This window comes from Protomyctophum parallelum, assembly GCF_964188405.1.
Source record: "Protomyctophum parallelum genome assembly, chromosome: 11".
Classification (NCBI taxonomy): Eukaryota; Metazoa; Chordata; class Actinopteri; order Myctophiformes; family Myctophidae; genus Protomyctophum; species Protomyctophum parallelum.
In genome coordinates, this window is record NC_139707.1 from 18,477,646 (window position 1) to 18,500,997 (window position 23,352).

The 23,352-nt window shown below is 42.0% G+C and overlaps 1 protein-coding gene across 1 annotated transcript in view; it reads left to right on the forward strand.

Annotated features, from left to right (window-relative positions):
* Positions 1-7,314: 7,314 nt before the first annotated feature.
* adam23b (ADAM metallopeptidase domain 23b) overlaps positions 7,315-23,352 on the forward strand; it is a 30,711-nt gene continuing 14,673 nt past the window's right edge. The window contains exons 1-12 of the mRNA XM_083776217.1: positions 7,315-7,537; positions 8,557-8,774; positions 9,188-9,264; positions 16,660-16,723; positions 18,911-18,993; positions 19,136-19,199; positions 19,838-19,910; positions 20,717-20,781; positions 21,067-21,132; positions 21,358-21,426; positions 21,974-22,140; positions 22,446-22,530. Of these exons, the coding sequence (XP_083632343.1) occupies positions 7,459-7,537; positions 8,557-8,774; positions 9,188-9,264; positions 16,660-16,723; positions 18,911-18,993; positions 19,136-19,199; positions 19,838-19,910; positions 20,717-20,781; positions 21,067-21,132; positions 21,358-21,426; positions 21,974-22,140; positions 22,446-22,530 (1,110 nt within the window). The 5' untranslated portion in view covers positions 7,315-7,458. The remainder of the gene's footprint in view (positions 7,538-8,556; positions 8,775-9,187; positions 9,265-16,659; positions 16,724-18,910; positions 18,994-19,135; positions 19,200-19,837; positions 19,911-20,716; positions 20,782-21,066; positions 21,133-21,357; positions 21,427-21,973; positions 22,141-22,445; positions 22,531-23,352) is intronic.

A 23,352-nucleotide genomic window follows, 5' to 3' on the forward strand; every position in this document is an offset into this window, starting at 1 on the left:
GGTAAGGTGACCACCGCTCCGGTGGTGAGCTGACCACCGGAGCTGAAATAACGTTGAGCAGTGGTGAGTAAAAACAGAGATAAGGGCTGGAGCGGTGGCGGTGGTTTGCTCTTCACCGCGGCTCGTGACGTCATGTTGTAGTTCGGTGGTCACCCCACCACCGTAAATCCAGACTATGTATGAGCCTTTAATTGTTCAGACTTGGTAGCTTGTTAAGGCCTATTCATAGTCTGGATTTTCGGTGATGAGGTGACCACCGCTCCGGTGGTGAGCTGACCACCGGAGCTGAAATAACGTTGAGCGGTGGTGAGTAAAAACAGAGAGAAGGGCTGGAGCGGTGGCGGTGGTTTGCTCTTCACCGCGGCTCGTGACGTCATGTTGTAGTTCGGTGGTCACCCCACCACCGAAAATCTATGTATGAGCCTTTAGTCTTATAACTAAAGGCTAAAGGCCGAACTACAACATGACGTCACGAGCCGCGGTGAAGAGCAAACCACCGCCACCGCTCCAGCCCTTCTCTCTGTTTTTACTCACCACCGCTCAACGTTATTTCAGCTCCGGTGGTCAGCTCACCACCAAAGCGGTGGTCACCTTACCACCGAAAATCCAGACTATGAATTGGCCTTAAGCATACTGCAGAAGAGCATGAGCTACACTGATTGCTCTCTTGTGGTATTGATATTTTGAAGGTATACGCAAAAAAGTTAAACATGTCATGACTCATGACTTTATGAATATGGATAGTCATGTGGGATAAGTGGCCAAAGTAGCCTACTACATCCCAATAGTATGAGCTAGCATTAACCAAAGTAGCCTGTAGCTATAGCACAGGCTAAAAATAAAGGCTAGCTACAGTATAGCAATTATGCTGAGGAAGAAATTGTGTTTTCATTATTTTCATTATTATTATTACAATGGTAAATGTGAATGTAACTATATGCACTGCTGACTGTTTTCTTGTATTAATATGTTGAGGCAAACTGTTAAATACAAAAGTTATATAATAATATAGTAATATAATATTTTCTATATTTTTTCATGATATGACCCTAACAGAAAACTAAACCTGGATAAAGTATTTGTCTGTTATGGCTGGGACAACGAAATGGCAGTTGTGCATTTTGTGCCAAAAGCAAACTGAGGAAAGACTTGTTTGCCCTCTTGAAAATCCAGTTGCCAGTCATAGAGAAGGAGCCTACACAGACATCATAGGCCTTGCAAGTCAATTCAGAGCAATTGACGCTTCTCCCCACCCAGACGTAGAACTTCCAGATGCAGAATCCATGAAGCTAAATCGTGCATTCTGCCATACAACTTGTCCGCATCTGTATAGGGCAACAGCAAAAAAAGGCATTCTGGAGGTGCTGTGGCATTGGCAAGAAGATAATGCCGGACTGGTGCACCTGTTAATCATAATAAATGTCTCTTTTGTGGTGAAGAAACATATATGCAGCAGACCATTCATTCCAGAAGGTAGAACTCACCCAAGAGATAAACGACAAGGCAGTTGCGCTAGGAGAAGACCGTATTGTGGCACTCCATGACTATCCATATTCATAAAAAACACTTTAGGATCCTTCATGACATGTTTAACTTTTTTGCTTAGCTTCAAAATATCAATACCACAAGAGAGCAATCAGTGCAGCTCATGCTCTTCTGCAGTATGCTTAGTCTTATAACTAACAAGCTACCAAGTCTGAACAATTAAGACACACCTGCTACTCTGCCCCCTATAGTGGCAGTACATAGTATAACTAATAAAATAAAATAAACAAATATAACACAGGAGTGGTGTATTATATTCCAATATCTAACTTTAGTTCCCCATATGTACTGCATTGTCTCATTTGTGTGAAATATTATATATTGTCCTATTATATGTATTTTGTTTTTATACAATTAGTCATTCATGATAACATAGGCATAGGCACCAACATCACCATTCTAGGTTCAACAGGATAGAAGTTAGGCGTAATGTAGTAATTCAATGTACATTGGCAGCCATCTTTATTTTGTTTCTATATCAGATTATTCAAAACATTAATATTTGAAATCCAGTTGATTCCTCACACAGGATTGACTTGATATAGCAAGAAAAACTAAGAAAAAACAGCAATATAAGAAAATTAAGACATTTTTTCAAATAAACATAATTCCGATTTTGGCCATTTTGGAAATTTGGCAAAAATATATATTTCTTTAATTTGTAGACTTGCCACTCGAACTAAATTTGTTCTATAGGTCATTATCTACAAATTAGAAGTGAAAGTTAAACTTTTGTTGAGTTGTAAATGACGGTCTGTCTAGGGACCCCACTACTAGTTTTTAGCTCGTTTTTCCTGCTATTTTTGTGGATATACACCAATACTGGGTGGAAACAAATATTATATGTGTAATAATGTTTAAGTACCAACTGCTACTCCTGATTGTGAATCCATACATATATCATATGTTCAGATTGGATAATTTAATCAAAAGTTACAACAGTTTACAATTTTGGTACGGCTGATGGGGGTTGGCACGTGACTACGCCCCCTATAGGCCAATTATTTTATTTTGGTGATTACCACTCGAACCAAAATGGTTCTATAGACCCTCACCTTCAAATTAGTACTGAAAGTGAAACTTTTACATGAGTTGTAAATTACAACTAAATTTAACATGGAGACGGAACCCCACTATGATGATGGAGTAGCTCGGACTTGAATGTGAATTAGTCTACCGGTAGGTTTATTCGATTTTTTATTATTATTTTGATTCAAGCTCAAATAAATACATGTTTGAAATGTAAATATGTTGTGTACAAAAACAAACAACAAAATCGTGAAAATCTGAAAAATAATACATGTGCGCGTGTCCGTGTCCGTGTGTGTGTGTGTGGGGGGGGGGCTCAGGAAATACAAATGTATGCAGATAAAAAGCACATGCACAACTTCTACAACTCCATAAAAAGCATATTATGGCCCCAAAAACTGTCACACCCCTGAAAACAGCAGATGGTCCAGATCCTGTTGAGAAGGGGCTGAACGGTTTGATGCCCTCCTCAACCAACATTCTTCTGCAGATCACATCATTTTGGAGCCGGAACGTCCCCCAATCCATGACTTCAGCCAGCCACCAAGTCCCCTGGCATTGACAACAACCCTGCCGAACTGAAGGAGGGAGGGTACCTGTGTACAAGGACTCCAACTCCATCAGTACATTCTGAGGGCCTGGGAAGAGGACACCAAAATTGTTTCATGTATAAAAACAAGGGTGACAATTAATGTCTGGTAAGTGATGCGCCATCCTGTGAGAGGGTTATCTCTTGGCATTTATTGATTGCCCACAATTATCCCAAATTGAATGGTCATGTGATATACATATGAACAGCAAAGACATATATGAAAGCAAATACGACCTGTTACATCACGAATTCAGATTCGATCATATCAGTCCGCAGATCGGTGGGGCCCCCTCGAAGCGCAGGCCAGAGGGTTAGTCTGTCCTGGAGAATTCTGACGTGTCACTCTGCTCTCAGACGCTATATAGGAATCGCTCTGTCACTCCGTGACCTTGCTTTGGCACAGCCCGGCTGCACACTCATAAAAGTAATGGTAACTGCTTAAAGGGTCTACTTTCCCCCATCATAAGGTACTGGCCAAGGTGATGTTATACATCAGGGGTTCCCAAACTGTGGTGCGTGTGCGTGCACCCCTTGTGGTGTGCGAACACCCTCTAGGGCAGGCAGGCAGGCAGGCATATTCTATTCATATGTGTGGGGCATCACAGGTGCATGACATGAAAAGAGTAATGGCGGATTCATGGTGTTATTTAACACTAACGGCAAAATCCAGTAAACCTCTGTTGTAAGGAGATGTATACAGCAGCTGCATGTCTCAAAAATGTGGAACGCCTACTGTACTACTCACCTTCAAAACAGCACTTACAGGGGGCTTCAATTCGGACACATGGCCCGTGTAAATAGTCAAAGCCTATTAGCAAACTGCTAGTAATCAATCAATCAATCAATGCCTAAACCTAGCTCTCATGATGGTATTTTTAAACAAAGAGGGAACTGTCATGATTTATGAACTTTATCTGTTTGACCAGGCCAGTACACACATGTGGTGAATCACTCATCTACGTAAGCATAGTTGACACCCCCGTGATACAATGACCATCAACTGCTTTATCAGAGACTGATGTCTGTGCACAATGATACGAGATGCACGTTCTATTCCTATCCATTCTGTTCTTAACCTTGTGTCACCTCACCAGGTTTTATTCTGTTCTTGTCCTTGTATCTTCTGGTAATATTATGTGCCCATTGTCCAATACTGTATATATATATTATCTGTGTGCTTCAGAACTTGTCGAAGTACCTTTGGTGTCATCTTGTTCTGCCCTTAGTTAGATGAAGACTCTTAAGGGACCACGTGGTTGTTCAACCGAAATCACAATTTGCACAGAACAAGATGACACCAGGCAGTATCACACTGCCACTAGCAGCAGATGGCCTCACGTGTCAGCCCACTCCATGCACATCTCAGTCATTCACAGGCAGGGTTTTGAGGACAACTGGTTTGGGAATCGCTTACACACAGAAAAGAAACCAAGGACTTTATATTTAAAGGAGAGGTCACAAGCACAGCTTGAAAAGCTGCTTTAAAACCAAACAGATAGCCTACTAAAACCACCAATAACCATCACACAGTAAAACCAACAACTCATACAATACAATACCATATAACAAAGGAGAACAAGCACACAAACACAGAATACTGTTGTCCACTTAAGGTATAGGGCCTACACCAACCTTACAGCAAGGGGATCCCCTGCATGAATCATCCTCTAGCATTTTAAACCCTGTGCCAACAAACCCCACCCTAAATTAAAAACAAGGAACAACTGGTTGATCACAGCCCTATCGAGTACTAACAGTTTTTCCATAGTTTACAAACAAATGTTTTGGTTCATCCATGTGCACACTGTTTACTTACTCCCTCTTGCTTCATCAGATACTCTGATAGCCTTATCTAAACATCCCACATGTCCAGCAGCCCAAAATGACTATCTCATCCCTCTTCTGTGTATATACAGTACAGTATATTCAGCCCGAGGCGTTGCTCTCTCTCTCTCTCTCTGTTTGTCTGTGTGTGTGCACGAGAGTGCGTGAGTGCGTGCGTGTGCATGCATGTGCATGTGTGTGCGTGAGTGTGTGCGTGCGTGTGTCGGTTGTGCCAGACAGTCTTGGCTAATGTTCAGGAAGAGACAACCAGGAAGAGACAACCAGCACTAATAGACACATTCCCTATTAAGCAATTTACAATTTCAGCATTTAGCAGACTAAATAACTGTTGTCACTTCCATAATAGCCTACACAGTCACCATACACAGGAGTAAAATACCATTAACCAATTGTGCTTGTCACATTAAATGTTTCATGCATTAATTTCGTTTTTCGAGTTTTCTCTCTGTGTTCTGAAGCCTTTTGAGCTTCAATGAAAACAGGCAAACAGGCCTCAACAGTGACATCTGCTGGCAAATTGTAATGTCATATATGGGATTTTGTGGACTCTTACATCACCGTCGACAATCAGAGCACTTGTTTGAGCCAGAAAACCCCAGACCACAGAAAATCTACTGAATGTTAAAAGTTCAGGTTTTTTGCGTGCAATTGAGCTCAGAAAACCAATTTTTGATGAAGATACAAAAGAAGAAAAGTCCGTACACAGCTGGAGCAGTGTTTAGTTTATTTTAAAACAAAGGCATTGTACAGATACAGGACATTATGACCAACAACGGCCAAAATATTGTGAATCTGTAAAATGTCAGTGTTTTAAAACATATTTGCAAGTATACCCGAAGAATCAACTAGACACTATTATGTGGTTGAGTGCATGGTCAGAATAAGATTTGGACTTAAACTGTTATTCTTTGCAGCAGGTATGATATAGACACAGCGTTAAGCTGTCTATATTCCACACAGAACCACCAGCTATTGCCCTTTTTCTGAAAAGACAAAGACTGGAAGCATCAATGATGCCTGCTGCTTCCAACTCTTGGATCTTTTGCTTGGTGGCTGCATTTGTTTTGGCCAATGACAGTAGGGGCAGAAGCAGATGAGGTAAGCATCCCTGGTATCAATCTCATGTTTGAGTCTGCAGACTCTGCACTCAGCTCTTCATTGCAGGAAGCAATTATGTCGAGTAACTGTTCCAGTATCCACTGCAGCTGTAGTCTGTGTATGGGGAGAGACCCATACTGCTCCACTGGAGGAGTTCCCACACAGCTTCTAGGGGTTTCCTCTGATGGGCCGTGGGGTGGTGGTGGTGTTGGTACTGGAAACTGGATGTAAAGTTGAGCCCAGCTATATGGACCCTCGGCCCTCAATGAGTGGTTTAGCACTTTGGATGGCTGCCTGGTGAGGCTGGCTTTGTGGTCCCCACTTCAGCTGAGCTTATGTAGTGCCAAGCTGAATGGCCATGCAGGTCAGCTCTGCCCCCTTGTGATGCTGAAGGAATAACAGTCTCTGAGCCCAGATAGTCGGTCTGCAGGCATATCTATGCTCCTGTCCCCAGCAGGTCCAAACTGATTATGCATGTATTTGGAGACTGGAGGATTTTTTTTTTCTTCTTCAACTTGGGAACTTCTGATAGTAAGCAGGTTTGTAGCTCTCGCAATAATTTGGATCCAACACTTGGAGCAATAGAAAAGGGCCCATCATGGTTTTCATAATAAAAATAAATGGCTAAATGACACAAAACACAACAACACCCATCACAATGAACACGTAGGCCTACCGGATATGGATTTCATAATGTAAAGAACACAATAAATAACAGATAACACAACAATAAATAATACATGTGCGTGTGCGTGTGCCCTGCATGAGGCATATGCTGGGAAGCCATGTTTCCACCACATTGATTCAGCACTCCAGGTCAGGATGCTGATATAAATTTGTCATTGGTCATATGGACATGTTTTATCAAATGAATAACTTATAGGCCAGGGCTTATACAACAATAATAATAATAATAATAATGATAATATTTTTTTCCCATAGGCCTACGTAACAACGAATTGATTGTGTTACTGTCTGACATCTCAATTTTTGTCTTATTTATGGTTGACAAAGGCTAGTGCCACCGCGCGCAGTGTCACCCATATGGGCCATAGATAGTGTCACACATCCATGGTGTCACCTGCATCGTGTACTTCCTGTGCATGCGCCTCTGCTGAACGCATCGCAGGGAGGGAGGACATCTTTGTGCGCGTCAAGGAGGAGTCTGCTCGTTTCCAGTAACTGGCCACCGCCTTCTATTCGTCCCCCACCCGCTGCTGCAGAATCCTGGGTGCCTGGATCCATGAAGATTTCCCCGTGCACGGCACTTCCTCCGCAATAATGGGCGGAGAGCTATTCACTGCGTTGATGTGTTGATATAGAAATATTTTAGATATCAAATATGAATCATGCATTTGATATTTCTGGCAAATTTGCTCGTGAGCATCCTTTCGCCTTGGCTTCTTCATCTATCAATAGCGTCATCTGGTATGTATTACGCTTATCCTAGCCATGCAATTTCATTTGATTTGATGACTGACATATTTTAAACTTTATTTGTTTCACCGTATAACAGACGAGAGGACTATACGAGGATATAGCGTCGCATTATTTTCTGAAGGGGAACGGTTTCTCCAATATGCTGAGTCCTTAAAGTAATGGTGCATGGGGGCAGACTACAGTAACTCAGCATATCTTTCGTTCAGTTTATAAGAAATTATTTGCATTTGCAATAGTTTTAATTACATTACTACTTAAGGTCAATGGGATGCTCGTTAGTGATGGGCATTATATTAATCAGCTGATATTGCCTTAAGGTTGGATTGTAATACAGAAATGACCTAATGAACATGCTATGTATTATACTGCATAGTGCAGGTTTACTCCTTTGTCAATAAACATTCGATAACAATGTAGCTTCGATACTGACATCACCTAACTCATGTTGCAATTGTTAGTGATACATACATTTGGAAACCCGTTTTGATGGGGCTGTTTATGTAACATTACATTTTGTATGCTCCACACATAGCAAGATCTTGATCTAAATCTAGCATTAATCAAAGCTTAGCAGTGCACTACCATATTATCAATATGACAGAGTACAACATGCTACATGCTACATACCAACAACTGAACCCTATTTCAGTAGGGTTCATTCACGAGGATGCACTAAGTGCATCCTCGTGAATTGGAAGGAAGCCATAGCCCACCAATTCATTCTCATCATTGAAAAACTGACATTCTGCCAAATGTACATACCGTACTATATACTTCCTATACACATCAGTGTTCAATCATTTACTGGAGTAAAGATGTACTGTCTGTACCCTTACGCATCTTTACCCTTACAGGTCCATAGGGTCATTCATGTGTACACTTTCAGAGTTAAATGAACACTGACGATTTTACTGTGTAGGATCACTAGCACAGGATGTGCAATTGTGCATAGTAAGTATGTATAGTTGGCACAATGTCCGTTTTATGTGGTGGTGGTTCTCTTGCAGTATCTCCAGAAGTAGAGAACAAGGTTGAGAGGGACGCAGTGCCAGCACTGTCGGAGCAACAGGCAACTGCAGCACCTGCCACTGACAACACAACACACCATGCAGTAGAGCATGTGATCACCTACCCCTCTCGACTCATTTACTACCTTAACGAAGATTCAGAGAGCACCTACCATGACCTAGACACGCGGGCTCAGAACCAAGCCACACAGGGCCAGGTAAGGCATTATAAATGTGTGATGGATACCGTGGCGTGGCAGCTGAACAATGTCAGATAGGACACAGGACAGGCACTGGAGCTTTGATGAGAAATGTATTTGTTGGCAATGTGGGCATATCAACGGCAGGGGCATTTGGGTGCCCAGTGGCTTTGTAGGATAACGTGCATGCTGTGTATTCGAGGTGTCATACGTTTGGACCTGGCTCAAGGCCTTCACCACACGTCAACACCACTTTATTACTTTTGTATAGTGTTGTTCTCAATTATACTACGCTGTTCTGTGTGCTGAAATTAGGGTATTATTATAAAGCAACAAGTTTATGGTCTCCACATTTCCTAGAATTATATTGCGTTGATTCGTTGAAGCTAAAACAGTCATTTAAACAGCAACTTACTTTGTCTTTCCTACAGGCAGTCCACCTTGCCCAAGCCAGTTTTCAATTAGAGGCCTTTGGTTCCAGATTTGTCCTGGACCTCACGTTAAACAAGTAAGTGTTCCTCGACTCATCTGAATTATTTGTTTTTGGTCAGTTGGATTGATTTTATGATCTTTCAAATGCCAGCCACAGCATTAGCTAATAGCAATTATGATGGTGCCTTGATATGATTGCATTGTACTGGTCCCTTCGGAAACAGTATGAGGAGCAATGTCAAATGTGTGGCTTACTTTCAAATCTAGTGAGATGTTTACCTCTCACAACTGTAACCGTTGTCAAGGTCATGTCAACAGCTACAGACTGCACTGGATCTATCCCATTCCCAGCAAGCCGTAACTGTCATCTTTGAGTCAAAAGTGGCAGTACTTGTAGTACTTCAGGGTGTTTTAGAATAGATTACTTTGTTGACTGAAAAGTACATCTATTCGTATTGTATTGAATGGGAATATTGTGGCACCACTGTGGCCCGGTTTCCCAAAGGACACCTCACACCTTGGTGTAAGTCAGAAGTGGTGTTGCACATGCTCAGTTGCTCCTCTAGGCCACACACAGAAGCCTGTGAACATTAGCCTGGTTAATAAACCAGACTAATATCGCACGGATCCGCGGGATATTAGTCTGGGGAGGCTCAGCTTGGATTTCATTTCCAGGGAAACATTTTCTCTTTGACGCAATTGGTCAGAGCTACTGTCAGTCAAAGGTCTCAAGCATTGAACGTCACTGTACCAAAGCCCGCCCATATTGCATACCGTGTCCCTATTGGGCGCACACGTTCTCGTGTGTAGAAAATGGGCGTACAATTGAGCCTCTCCAGACCGAAATCCGCCGGTAGGCAATTTTTTTTTGCCAACGGCTGATTCAGTCTGGTTTATTAACCAGGCTATGTGAACATAGACATTCCGTGCATAGATGTGCCACGCAATGGTAGGCCTCAAGCCTGAGGCCTGGTATGGTAGGCCTCAGGCCTACCATTCTGAAATTTAATGTAATAATATTTGGACTGCTGGACAGCTGACAGTAGGCTCTCTTTACTCTAAATTATATATATATATATATATATATATATATATATATATATATATATATATAATTTTTTTAAGAGTAGGCCTCGGGCCTGAGGCCTGAGGCCTACCATTGCGTGGCACATCTATGCACGGAATGTCTATGTTCACAGGCTTCTGTGTGCAGCCTAGAGGAACAACTGAGCATGTATGTGCAACACCACTTCTTACACCATGGTGTAAGAGGTGTCCTTTGGGAAACCGGGCCATGTCAGTAACACATGGTGACAGAGCAGGTCCAAGGTTCTTAGAATCTTACTAGACATAATAATAATACAGAATAATCTTATTTTAATTTAAAGTCAGTGGATATAAACACGCAGTATAGTACGTAAATAAAAATGTCAGGAAACCTAGCCCATATATTATCAGGATTTGGCAGACAAACTGATTGTTGTATCCCATACAGAGACATGTACAGTATGTAACCCTCTGCAAGTCATATAGATTTGCTGGCCACATAGTCTCTAGCCTACATGTGTGAGGACTCATGTATGTAAAAGGGCAGCATAATGATGTATGAATGCAGCATGAAGCATCCAAAATGCTGATTGTTTCTAAGGTCATGATGACGTGATGTGCCTATAGAATTACCTACAGTAAATGCTTTGTCATGTTCTGTAGAGCGTGTGGGAAAGGCCTCACATACCCTGTGGCAGTTCCTTTCCTTTCCTCCGTATGTCTTGGAAAACATTTGAGACTGGAATATTACTTACTGTATAACAACTGAGAGAACAATGCTTTTGGTGGCTGATGGCTGATGGTGATATATACTAGGAAATATTGCATTATTCTTTAGCATTATTGATGGTGTGTCATGGTTAATTCATTATTTGAAGGGACCTTATTTTGGTATCTATTAAATGGCAAGTTATTAGTGCTTTGCCTTTGGTGAGAGCAGAGCAGAGAAACATACATTACACACATGCACGCACGCGCGCACACACACACACACACACACACACACACACACACACACACACACACACACACACACACACACACACACACACACACACACAGAAACGTGCGCGCGCGCACACACACACACACACACACACACACACACACTGGTCTCCAATCTTTTTATGTCATCACACAAATAACAGTCTGCACTACTTTTTATGATTTTAATGAAAAGGCCTTTCCTAAATAAAAAATGGAAATATACCGTAAATATCGAGGATCATTGTTTCTTTGTCGATCGTATTTGTGCATGCGCACGTGTGCGCATGTGTTTACATGGAGTGAGAGAATGTGTATTGTGTATTTGTAGGCTAACTTAGCATAAGTGGCTACTCTCTCCATCTTGCTTTTTCTCTTTGTATCCTTCTACTCTCTCCTTTCTTGCTCTCTCACCCAGCCTCACTTCTCTAACATACAGTAGTACATAAATATTGCATAGTACATACAAATACAACATTAAGTAGAAGAACAGACCATTTATTGTATGAACATGAATGACATAAACATGAAGGAATCTCATAATAGCATAAGTGTGGAGAAGTTCTAAGATATGACCTTGATTCCATGCTGTTTGTGTGTTCTGTTACCTCACTGAGGTAAATCAGTGGGAACGCTTATTTTTGTTCCAGTGTATAGGTTTCTTTGCATTCTCCTTGGTGTTCATGCAGCTGCGACAGTGCTGATCTAAATATAGATCGGTCTGCAACCTGCCAATGGGCACTACTTTTGCTGTTCATTTTTCCCTTCCCTTGCTTTAATACCTGGGACGACAAGCTTAAATCAAGTGGACTTATAGGTACCGGTATATCTACAGTATTGCAAGTAGGGATGTCCCGATCAGGTTTTTTTACTCCCGATCTGATTCTGATCATTTGATTTTCAGTGTTTGCCGATACCGATTTTTCCCGATCCGATATTTATATTTTGTAGAACACGTTTATGCCATATAACAATAGTACAATATCCCAAATCACAGACAATTTCCAGTCTAATATCATGATATGGATATAATATGGATACTAGTGATTGGCTCCCAATTCCGATCAATTGAAAATGACGTGATCAGCCCCGATTTCCAATCACCCGATCCGATCGGGACAACCCTAATTGCAAGGGTTAATTTGCTACTCGCATCTCTTACAAAACATACACAATCCATGTTTTGAGACCAGCCGGTTTGAGTTCTCTTCATTTTTAGGCCATCACAGGTCACTTGGCCATAATGACTTCATATCAGTATCACAAACATTTGCCTCGATTACGATGAATGAACGATCATAAGATAACGTGGAAATAGTAGATCTACAAGCTCTCAACGTGTCACAGCTTGTAGATTGGCAATTTACGTGCACACCACGACGTGCACACCACGTATAATACAAAGGCTTACGTGTTTAATGAGACTAATTGATTTAACTGATGATAACAAATTGACTAGAAGTTCTCCGTGTTGATTCATTGATATATAACACATAAAAAGCGTAGGTCTTGCCCAGCGTGATCCTGGGCTGGCTGAGTTCTCTATCCTGATTTGATAAAATTGGTATCCTGACATACAGTACAGTAAATGCATTTTCTATTTAATAAAGAGCTGGAGAGAGCTGGAGACTCCTACAACAAACGCTGTCTATAGCAATAAGTACTATCAGAATATACAGCTATTTAACACGTATTTTAACCAAAGGAAGTCACTTGACCTAATCTTAGTCTTAGACAAGACAAGATTAAGTCGGTTATTTGTTCTAAATGCCAGATTGATAGATTGTCTGTTAATTGCCTTACTCACAGGGGAAAAAAACCTTCCTTGGTCTTATTGCATTACTTGGCTATCTCTAATGTTGTTGTCACGTGTGTAGAGCATCCCTGTACATTAGGGGTCAGAGGGACAACATGCTTGACTGAACAAAAGGTCAGAGGTAATCACTTCCATGTGTTTAAGAGTTATGGATGCTAATGGCAGCATCCCTCGTCCGTGGGGGATTTGTGCAGCTGCATTTGATCTGGCGCCAGATGACTTTCTCTGATTCCTCTTCCATCAGCACTGCATCGTAGCTCTCACTGTCCCCTTTGGACTCGCAGACCTCAGTGCTGGACTCCCGTCTCTTTGCCTCCACGGCACACAACCACAACAACGCCCACACACACACACACACACACACACACACACACACACACACACACACACACACACACACACACACACACACACACACACATGCCTCCCATTAAAGACACACAGTTATACACTCAGGTTCCATCGCTTTAGCCTCTTCATGCTGCACTGCCATTCCTCTCACTGTGTGTGCATGCACACGCACGCACACACACACACACACACACACACACACACACACACACACACACACACACACCCATAAGAACATCCATAAACTCTCAGGCCTGTGGACCACTCTCCTCTCCCTGCCATCTCCTGGGCTAAAAATAGCTTTTCACTTATAGGAATCTCTCATAGACACTGGGCTAGAGCGTGCTTTGACTCCGTGCGCAGCACTTCCTGCTCACTTGCTGAGTATCACTCAAAAATGTCACACATTGCTGTTTATCACAAGAGAGATACTGTCTTTTTTAATTTCTTTTCACAATATTTCTGCTGCAGAGGGGCTGCTCCATGTTCATGGGCATGAGGATGTTTTTGAATTACAAGGTTACTCGGGAAAGCGCCACTATAGCAAAATTTGCAGTCTCTTGAAGTCAGTCGTCACTCGTCAGCTAACAGACTGTGCGTGTGTGCGTGCGTGTGTGTGTAATGGTGAGGCCCGCTGACTCAGATTATGGGGACTGCCTGGAGGACAGCTGTGTTCAAGGTGAAGCCGCGGCCTCACAATCATTTATCACATTAGGTGTCATTGACAACTGCCGGGCGGGGGTTAGTTTTGTCAATGCCTGTTATGTGTGCTCCTTCTTTGTTCTTTGGTCAATGATTTCACTTTGGAACTATTTGTGGAGGTCCTGCAAAAAAGTCAATCATTTTAGATACCTGCCTCTTCTAAAATTGATTACTATTTGTTTTACCACTACATGGATTTAATTTGATTTGATTTGATTTGATTTGATTTGATTTGATTTGATTTGATTTGATTTGATTTGATTGACAGGCTACAGTACAGTATGTGGCATCATGCAGAAACATTCTTTTTGTGAATGTATGAATATTGTCTCTGCCAATCCGAAGGCATGTCTGAGACTATGTATTCGCACCTGTCCGTCCGTGCGCTCTTCTGTGCGGCTTCGCCTGTCTGTCTGTCCGTCCGTCCGTCTATTGGACAGCTAATCTCCGGCACCGTTGCACTGATCGACTTGAAACTGTCCACACACACACTCCCTGGAGGCCAGTGCAGAACCAGTTGCCCACATTCATTGAACTGCAAGTGCCACCACGAGGCCAATTTTTGCAAAACACATTTTTGGCTATTACTCCTACAGATTTTGTCCAATCACGCAAATCCATTTTGTGATCAAGACGAAACTGTCAGATTTGTCATATTCCACTCTGATTGGCTAAGATTGGATTCCAAGGGGCTCGTTTTGAACAAAATGCCTCAAATCATGAGGCAGCGTCTGATTGCCGTGTAACATGCACATTCCTGCAAGACCAAGGATGAAATGGCACCATTTCTTTGTGTCATGACTTCCATTTGCACATGTTGAATGAATGAATGCAAGTTATTATTTATTTTCGTGTCAGGATAATTGCTTGACCCAACCCACATCAGACACATCAATTAATTAAAGAATTTCATTCTCCACCTCAACTGCCTATCGGCCTATCCGACCATTTCCACACCGGGCACGACACTCCCTCAGGTCCTCAACGATGCACTTGCTGAGTTTTAAGTTGACCGGTCTAACTGCTCGAGATATGTGACCTACAGACATTTTGTGCATTTATAGTTATAGTTTATAGTTAAAGTATAGACTTTTGTGTGTTCACCTATTTTCCAATTTGCGCATGGCTGTACATCAGAGAGTGTATACTATGTACACAGTGATATATAGTATTATCATAACAAATATTAGTTTTAATCTAGCAATTAGGTGTCATACAGTACAGTATGTCATGACTCAAATATATTTTTTATATATATAATTTACAATAAAGCTGTCAAAAACTGTGTGCGTGCGTGCGTGTCAGGGTTAGCGCCAGCGAGTGCAGCTCTCCTGCCTGAGTTGACTGAGACATCGGGACTAAATCCAGTTTGTTGACTCAAAGACCAACTCTGGGATTGTTAGGTTGCAGGCACAGACAGGAAATGTGCACTGGTCCCCTGCAGTGTTAATTTGACTCTGGGAGTGTACAAATTTACTCATAAGGGACCATTTGGTTCCATTTGTACACTCTTACAAAACGAAGCCCTTTCTTTTTGCCATCAACCGTGTCAGATATGACTGAGTTGTACCTGTTGTGGAAGGCCCAGACATACCAAACTTTCCATTTGGTGAGCTGTTGGTCAGTGACTACCGTATCTACCGTAAATCAATAAATAATGGTGAATGATGAAGCAAACTTCGCTCAAGTTGTTTCAATGTTTCAACTTCATTGAAGAGGAGGAAGTTGTAAAATGCATTAATTAATTTGTTCATTTATTAATTCATTCGTTCGTACATTCATTCATTAATTTGCGTCGCCCCATTCACCTCATTCGTGCCACTGCATGACTGCACCAATAATTATTTTTGCCTCCAGTGTGAATGCACCTTTAGACCATTCAGGAGTCATGTGGCAATGAGCACCAAACTAATGTTTTTGTGACATTCCAATACTGCCTGTATTAACTGGCTTACAAATGTAATGGTATAATGGCCTACAGTATTTCTTTCAAAAAACGTAATATATCATGAACACAACATCCACTAAACCCCAAATTGGAAACACATGTTGAGGGGCCTCTATAGAGCACACCTCCAAAAGCACTTTCACTTCTACCCATGGGGTTGCCGGGTGCCACAAATGCAAATAGTTGCATATAGTTGTACTGTATTATCTTAGAATCGCAGTTTCTCTCCGCACCTTCTTTGTGCCCTGATGGCTGCAACCCACAACTCACACTGTGCTGTGTGTCACCTATGTGCTCCATGGAGCTCTAGTTTATACAATGTTGTAGTGGCTCCAGGCACCATTCCATATCTCCCTTGAAAATGTGAGATCTCGGGTGAGTTTAATTGATGTGCGTGGTTTCTGGGAAGGCTTAACCAGCAACCATGATGAAGGACGTTTTTAATTCAATGTTAACCAAGCACTACTCAGCACCACTCGAAGCCACGATGTACACTGTGAAAGGATGTCTGAGTCACTGGGCTGTGTATCCACAAGAGCAAGACCAGACATGTCGTAATGGATAGGCCACCATGATGCCACAAAAACGACCAACTAACCAACTTGAATCTCTTTCTATTCCAGTGACCTGCTGTCCTCAGATTACGTTGAGATCCACTATGAAGAGGGTAAACCAGTTCAAACAAAGGTAACGTGTTGCTTAATTGTTTCCAAAGCTTCATCATGCAACTGATTTGAATGTGTTATTTTCGGCAAGAGGCACGGTCATACAATGAATTTTAAATCAGGTGTAAGAGCCTCTTTTTGTTTTTGGTTCCCTCTAATTGGTTCCCCATGGAAGGATGTGATGTTTGTTCACATAGAAGACGAACAGTTTGGACCAATGGGAATACAGAACAGTTTGGACCAATGGGAATACAGAACAGTTTGGACCAGTGGGAATACAGACATCGAGGATAGGTTCATGGGGGAATGTTGATATTGGCATTGCACATTGTGTAATTTGTGTCGTCATGTGACCTTTCATTGTAATACCATTTTGGCAAAATATTTAAAATATTTTTTGTATAGGACAAAATGAAGAAGACAATAAGAAAGAAAGAAAGAAAGAAAGAGATTGATTGATGGATGGTGGGTGAGTAGGTAGGTAGGTGGGTTGGTGGGTGGGTGGATGAGTAGGGGGGTAGGTAGGTGGGGGTTGAGTAGGTTGGTAGGTGGGTAGGTAGGTAGGTAAATAGGGTGTTAGGAGGATGTGTATTTAAAAAGTAAAAATGGGGAAACACAGAAACACGATAAAAGGACTGAGAGAACAGGGGAGTGAGATGCTAGAGATGGCAGAAAAGCGGTTGGGAGTGAATGCTGGCTCCTGCTGCTGTTGCTGCTGATTCAGAGGGCTGGGCTGGGCATACTGGAGCTGAGTCAGCAGGGTTTCGCTCTCCTGCAGCCTCCTGCTGGAACCCAGGTCACGTGACAGCGGAGAGATAGCACTCTGCAGTAGCAATGCAGCGTGGGATGGCTGGAGTGAAACGGAGAGAGAGAGAGGGAGAATGTCCTCTGCTCACCCAGGGTCTGACAGCTGAGTCACAGATGGAGCCAGGATCAGCTGTGTGATGCCTTAACTCTTTCTAAGCCTAGGTCATCATTCCCTGCAGGAAAAAGAAAAGAGAATGGGGTCCTTTTTGGTGTTAAGCTTATAGGGATTTTATAGGGCTCTTCACAAAATGCAGAAAGGTGCACCTCTATGGCAGTTTTTAAGGAGGGAAAGGAGTCACACTTTTGAAGGGCTTTCCCAAAATTGTTGGAAGGGCATTCCCAAAACGGAGCAAACCACTTAACTATAATTTATTGCTGTATTTTTCCAAATTGAATGTACATATATTCACAGTACACAGTAAAATACTCAGTGTTCATTTATCTATGAGTGAGTAAAAATGGTTTGCTGTGATGATGTGAGTATTGTGCCTGTCTTGGAAGGAGATAGGCCTGCACACCAGCTTCAGGTAAAGAAGTTACTTTAATATAACACAAACGTTTCGATCTCACAGGATCTTCATCAGGTCAGTATCCATACTGACCTGATGAAGATCCTGTGAGATCGAAACGCTGTCTGATAATAAATTAACTCCTTTACCTGAAGCTATCCTTCCATGTTGTGCTTTATTGGCCCAGCACCTACCGTCAATGTGCACAGGGGAGGATTATCTGAGCTTCCGCGTTGCTGTCACACGAAGGCTCAAGCTTAGGGGCCCCCAAAATGTGCAAACTTAATAACAGTTATTACCTTTGAACTTTTTGCCAGTAATGGGCTTATCATGTCAATAAAATAACCCCAAATGTCCTAAACCAGTAGTTTTCAACTGATTGTAAATGAGGGACCGTCACCCTGACTTAGAATCAAACTGGGGACCACTGTTTTGTTGGGTGGGTGGGGATATGTGCTAAGATTAGTGCTTTTGTATCACTTGCTATGCATCCTGTATACAACATCCCACTGTGTCTCAACTCTCAACCAATGGTCCATTGACTAATAATTTCCACATCATCATTTATTTAACTCACGACCATGATCACATGGTTTGGAGCACAGATTCATAAAAGTATTCAATCAAAAGTATACAAATTACAATACATTACACGATATACATAGACATATCGGAAGGCTTTCCCTATTTGTACAGTGGAAGAACATTTTTCAGAAAAGCACCCAATTTATAGATTACTTTTTGTTTTTCAGATTTTAGTAATGCAATTAATGTAAACATAGAAGGGTGGGTAATTGTTTTTGCCTGGAATTCATAATGCTAGTATTCTTACATTCCAACAAAACATGTAACAAAATATGTATGCTCTGATATTGTGCTTGTCTTCCCATCAGGGTGGAGAACACTGTTACTACCATGGCCAGGTGAGGGGGAACGACATGTCCCGCGTAGCCATGTCTACCTGCAACGGGCTGCAGTAAGTGAATTCTGGAGTTCAGCATAATCCTCGCCGTGCTCAGAATATCTGTGGGTACAATCATCTCTCAGTTCTTATTGACTCATTATTGACTGGTCTCTCTCCCTCTTCTTCTCTCTCCCTCTCGCTCTCTGCCTGACAGCGGAATGTTTGATGATGGAGCCTATGTGTATGTAATTGAGCCCTTAAAACAGACTCACTCAATTGTAAGTTATTTCTTTCAATGACGACTAAAATGAGTTTTGCATTGTTTTGCAAGATTTCCACTCCACTACTCCTATGCTACTGCTACTGCCACACACACACACTCATGAAAGAGATCAGTGTAGATTTACAGTATAGTATTGTTATTTGGCTACCACTGTTAGACTACTAGAATTGTGGATGCTGTCCTGTGTAGACTAGAGTTCAAGGTCATTCCTGTTTTTAAAGATATCCCATAATTCACATTTGAATAATTATTTGCCTGAGTAATTTAGGCTCTGTACGATGGTGTTGCACAATAAAAATGGCAGATCTAAATGCTCACAACATGTCACATCCGGATTTATTGTGAGTGTGTAGATCTGCTATTTTCGGTTTTGTTGCAGTTTTACAAGGGGAAAACTACACAACGTGATGCTGAGTATAGGGCTCAGTGAGAAAGCACTGCCAGTTGTCTCTTTAAACTAAACATATTGATTATTGTTATTTTAAATCACATTAGGCAATTCATTTTACTCAACGTTGAAGTAACATTTTCTCTGCTAATTGAGAGTAGACTGTTATATTCTGTTTGAGATTGAGAGAGTTAGACCCCCAACCCCATTCTCATTCTGACACATGGTGGTCTCGCCCCATACAGGATATCGCTGCAAGGCCACACACAGTCCACCGGACGCCCACCCTTCAGTGGAACAATGATTTAGATGAACAGAGTAAGAGAGAGTACCCTCTGATATGACCTTATCTTTCCGTCTGCAATGCCCCTGGTCAATGGTCATCATCACCACACCCAGGTCCTGACATGTTGCAGCTTTTGTTTCCAGACCCTGAAGTTAACCTTCACAATAGGTATTTTCGCACATAAGTGGGGATTCATGGACCCCACAGCTAAAGCTTTCAAAATTCAACAGTCATACTGTACAGTACTATTTAAACCACAGGTTTGATGATAATTGAGGTCAAAGTGTCACAGTGATAGGGACATCCATCTGGTGTAGTGATTATAGTAAATGTCTTAGTGTCACCGGACAGGCGGACAAGTGTCATCGTATGCTGTTATGTAAATATTTCATTATTTTTGTTACTTATATTTAATTTAAGTTTTCTTTTACACACACAGGACTTCAAGACAAGATAACATAGATGCATAGTATTCCAAAAAGGAGCACATCAAATCTTCCCCCTGCTAGTAGAGAGTAGACTTTCCACTGCAAAGATCAAATTTAATGTTGCCCGCTGGCCGAGTGGTCCCGTTCATGACGACCTTTGCTGCATGACTTGCTGCATTTGCTCTCTCCCTCTTCTTTCCTGTCTATCTTCACTTGAAACTATCAATAAAGGCAGAAAAGCCAAAAACAAATCAAATTTAATTTACAAAAAAAGGGAGAAATAAACAAAACAGTGACCCAAATATCACACACACAAAACAAACAGATACAACTCACACACATTTCAAGTCAGGATAGAGCTATAGTAAATAAATATTTCTGTTGAAGTGTTTTCCTCTGCCTGTCTACAGCGGAGGAGGAGCTGGTCTCAGAGCTGGATGACTTGTCTTGGCTCAGACGCAGGAAAAAGCGAGCTGTAAGTTTATGACCTAATCACCGTTTTTAAGCAAGGTCAAGTTAAATCTATCCTCACATGTTACTTAGCGCCTCAAGTAAGTCAATTGCACAATTCAGGCAGAGAAAGTAAACTATTGTGGTCATCTCTAAGTCAGAGCCACAAAATATACCCCTGTCACAAAATAATGAAAACAACTTAAGAAGCTACTGCTGCACAACACTTTCCCGCTCTCCACAACAGAGAACGGAAACCTCTAAAAGAAAGCCAATGTCATTGTTGAATCTTTCTGCCTTTGTTTTCCAGATGCCTCGTAACGTCTTTGAGGAAATGAAATATCTGGAGCTCATGATAGTCAGTGACCACAGTATGGTATGTTTCCTGGCCATGAGCAGCAACAACAGGAAATATCTGAGACCGTTATATATATGTATCATCTCAGGCTGTGTATTATGTCACATCCTGGCGGTTAAATAACATTTCACAAAATCTATATTATTTTTCCTGGTCACTTTTGCCCACAAGAGGGAGCAACATCATAGACTGTTGTGTATGCAGTGTACCATCAAAACATCTAAATGTATTTTCTCTCTGCAGCATAAAAGATACAAGACCAAGCAGCACACGAAGAATTTTGCAAAGTCTGTGGTTAACCTTGTGGATGCTGTGAGTATAGGATTCAGTTCACTTTTCAGATATGTCGTTCAAACCCCTTACACGATTAATTAATTTACATGATTGTTCATCACCCATTCTCTCTGACTCTCTCTATCTACTATCTACTATCTTTCTCTAATGAAATTCAAAATATTCGCTTTTGCCATATTAGGGATAATGTTTTCTATACTCACTATATATGAATGAAGCATAATGTATGTAACACCTCCTAATGTGACCCATTGCAGTACATTGCCCCAAACTGGAACCAATGGAGTCCATACTGTTCTTTGTCTGTCTGAGAGTCATTACTGTGCTGGTGTTGATAACAGTTCCCTTGTTTCTCTCTGCTCCTAGTGTGCTATATCCCCTCCTCTGTCTTCCCAATGAGACAGTTCATTCAGACTTTAGTTCACACCCAGTGTTACTCTCCGACTGTTGTTTTGCTCTCCGTGTGCGTCTCTCTCTCTCTCTCTCTCTCTCTCTCTCTCTCTCTCTCTCTCTCTCCGTGAGTCTTTTTTTGTTCCCCCCCATTCATTACGTTCTTCAATGACAGATCTTCAAAGAGCATCTGCATACACGTGTGGTGCTTGTCGCCGTGGAGATCTGGACGGAGAAGGATCACATCCCCATCAGCGTGAAGCCACTGGAAATGCTTCGCGACTTCTCCAAGTACCGGGAGCAGAGCATCAAGCACCACGCGGACACCGTGCACCTCTTCTCGTAAGTGGTCAGGGTCCCCGGGGTGGGGGGGGGGGGGGGCTTGGCAGTGGCCACACACAAGTGCAATGGACAGGACTTCCGACCGGACACATCGCGTGGCTTTCAAGCTCATTATATTCACGCTGCATTCATGTAATATTTATATTCATTAAATAAGTTAGTAGGCCTTCGCACTGTTCACAGCTGACCTAATTTACATTGCCACTGTGCATTAGCTCTGGCCAGAACTTGGACCGATGTCATCTTGTACATTTTGAGGTTATTACTAATTTCGTTGTATTACAAAATAAATTCTTCTTTTGCAGCAATGTCACCTTCCACTACCGCAGGAGCAGTATCGCCTACTTTGGAGGCATGTGTTCGGAGAGCCGCGGAGTAGGGGTCAACGAGGTCAGATTGTGTGACTCATGTCCCGGTATCATACTGTTTGACTCAGTGGTGGAACAAGTACTCAATTGTTTTACTTAAGTAAAAGTATCAATACAGCAATGCAGAACTACTCCGTTACAAGTAAAAGTCCGGAATTAAAAATTTACTTGAGTGAAAGTATTGGCATCAAAATGTACTTAAAGGGGCACGGTGGCACAGTTGGTAGTGCTGTCGCCTCACAGCTAGAAGGTCCTGGGTTCGATTCCCGCTGGGGACGCTGTGGGCACTGGCGGCGTGTTCCCTCCTCCGCGTCATCAGTGCCCATACCCGAGGCGGGGGTTGGCGATAGGGCCTTTCTGTGTGGAGTTTGCAAGTTCTCCCCGTGTCCCCTAGGGTAGATACCCTCACAAAAACATGCCGTAATCCTGGTCTCTAAAACTACTGCCTGATGGAGGGGAAAGGAACTGGTCGGAATAACGTGTCCCTTCCACGCGCTACGTCCGGCCGGGGAAATTCCCCTCTGTCAGGTGAAAAGAAGCAGCTTGGACTCCCAGGATTACATTAGATAATTGGCACTGGGTGAAAAGAAAACTGGGTTACAAAATCGTGGGATAAAAATTTAGTTAAAAAAAACAAAATGTACTTAAAGTACCAAGAGTAGAAAGTACTCACTATGCAGAATATTTTCAAATATTTTGAAAATAACAAATTGTAGATTGGCTTTTGCTTGAATTGTAGATTGGCTATTTTCAATGTATACAGGGCTGAAGTGTTTAATAATAATGAAAGTATCTAGTAACTCAAGTTTTCAAATAATTGTATAATAATAATTGTTGCGGAGTA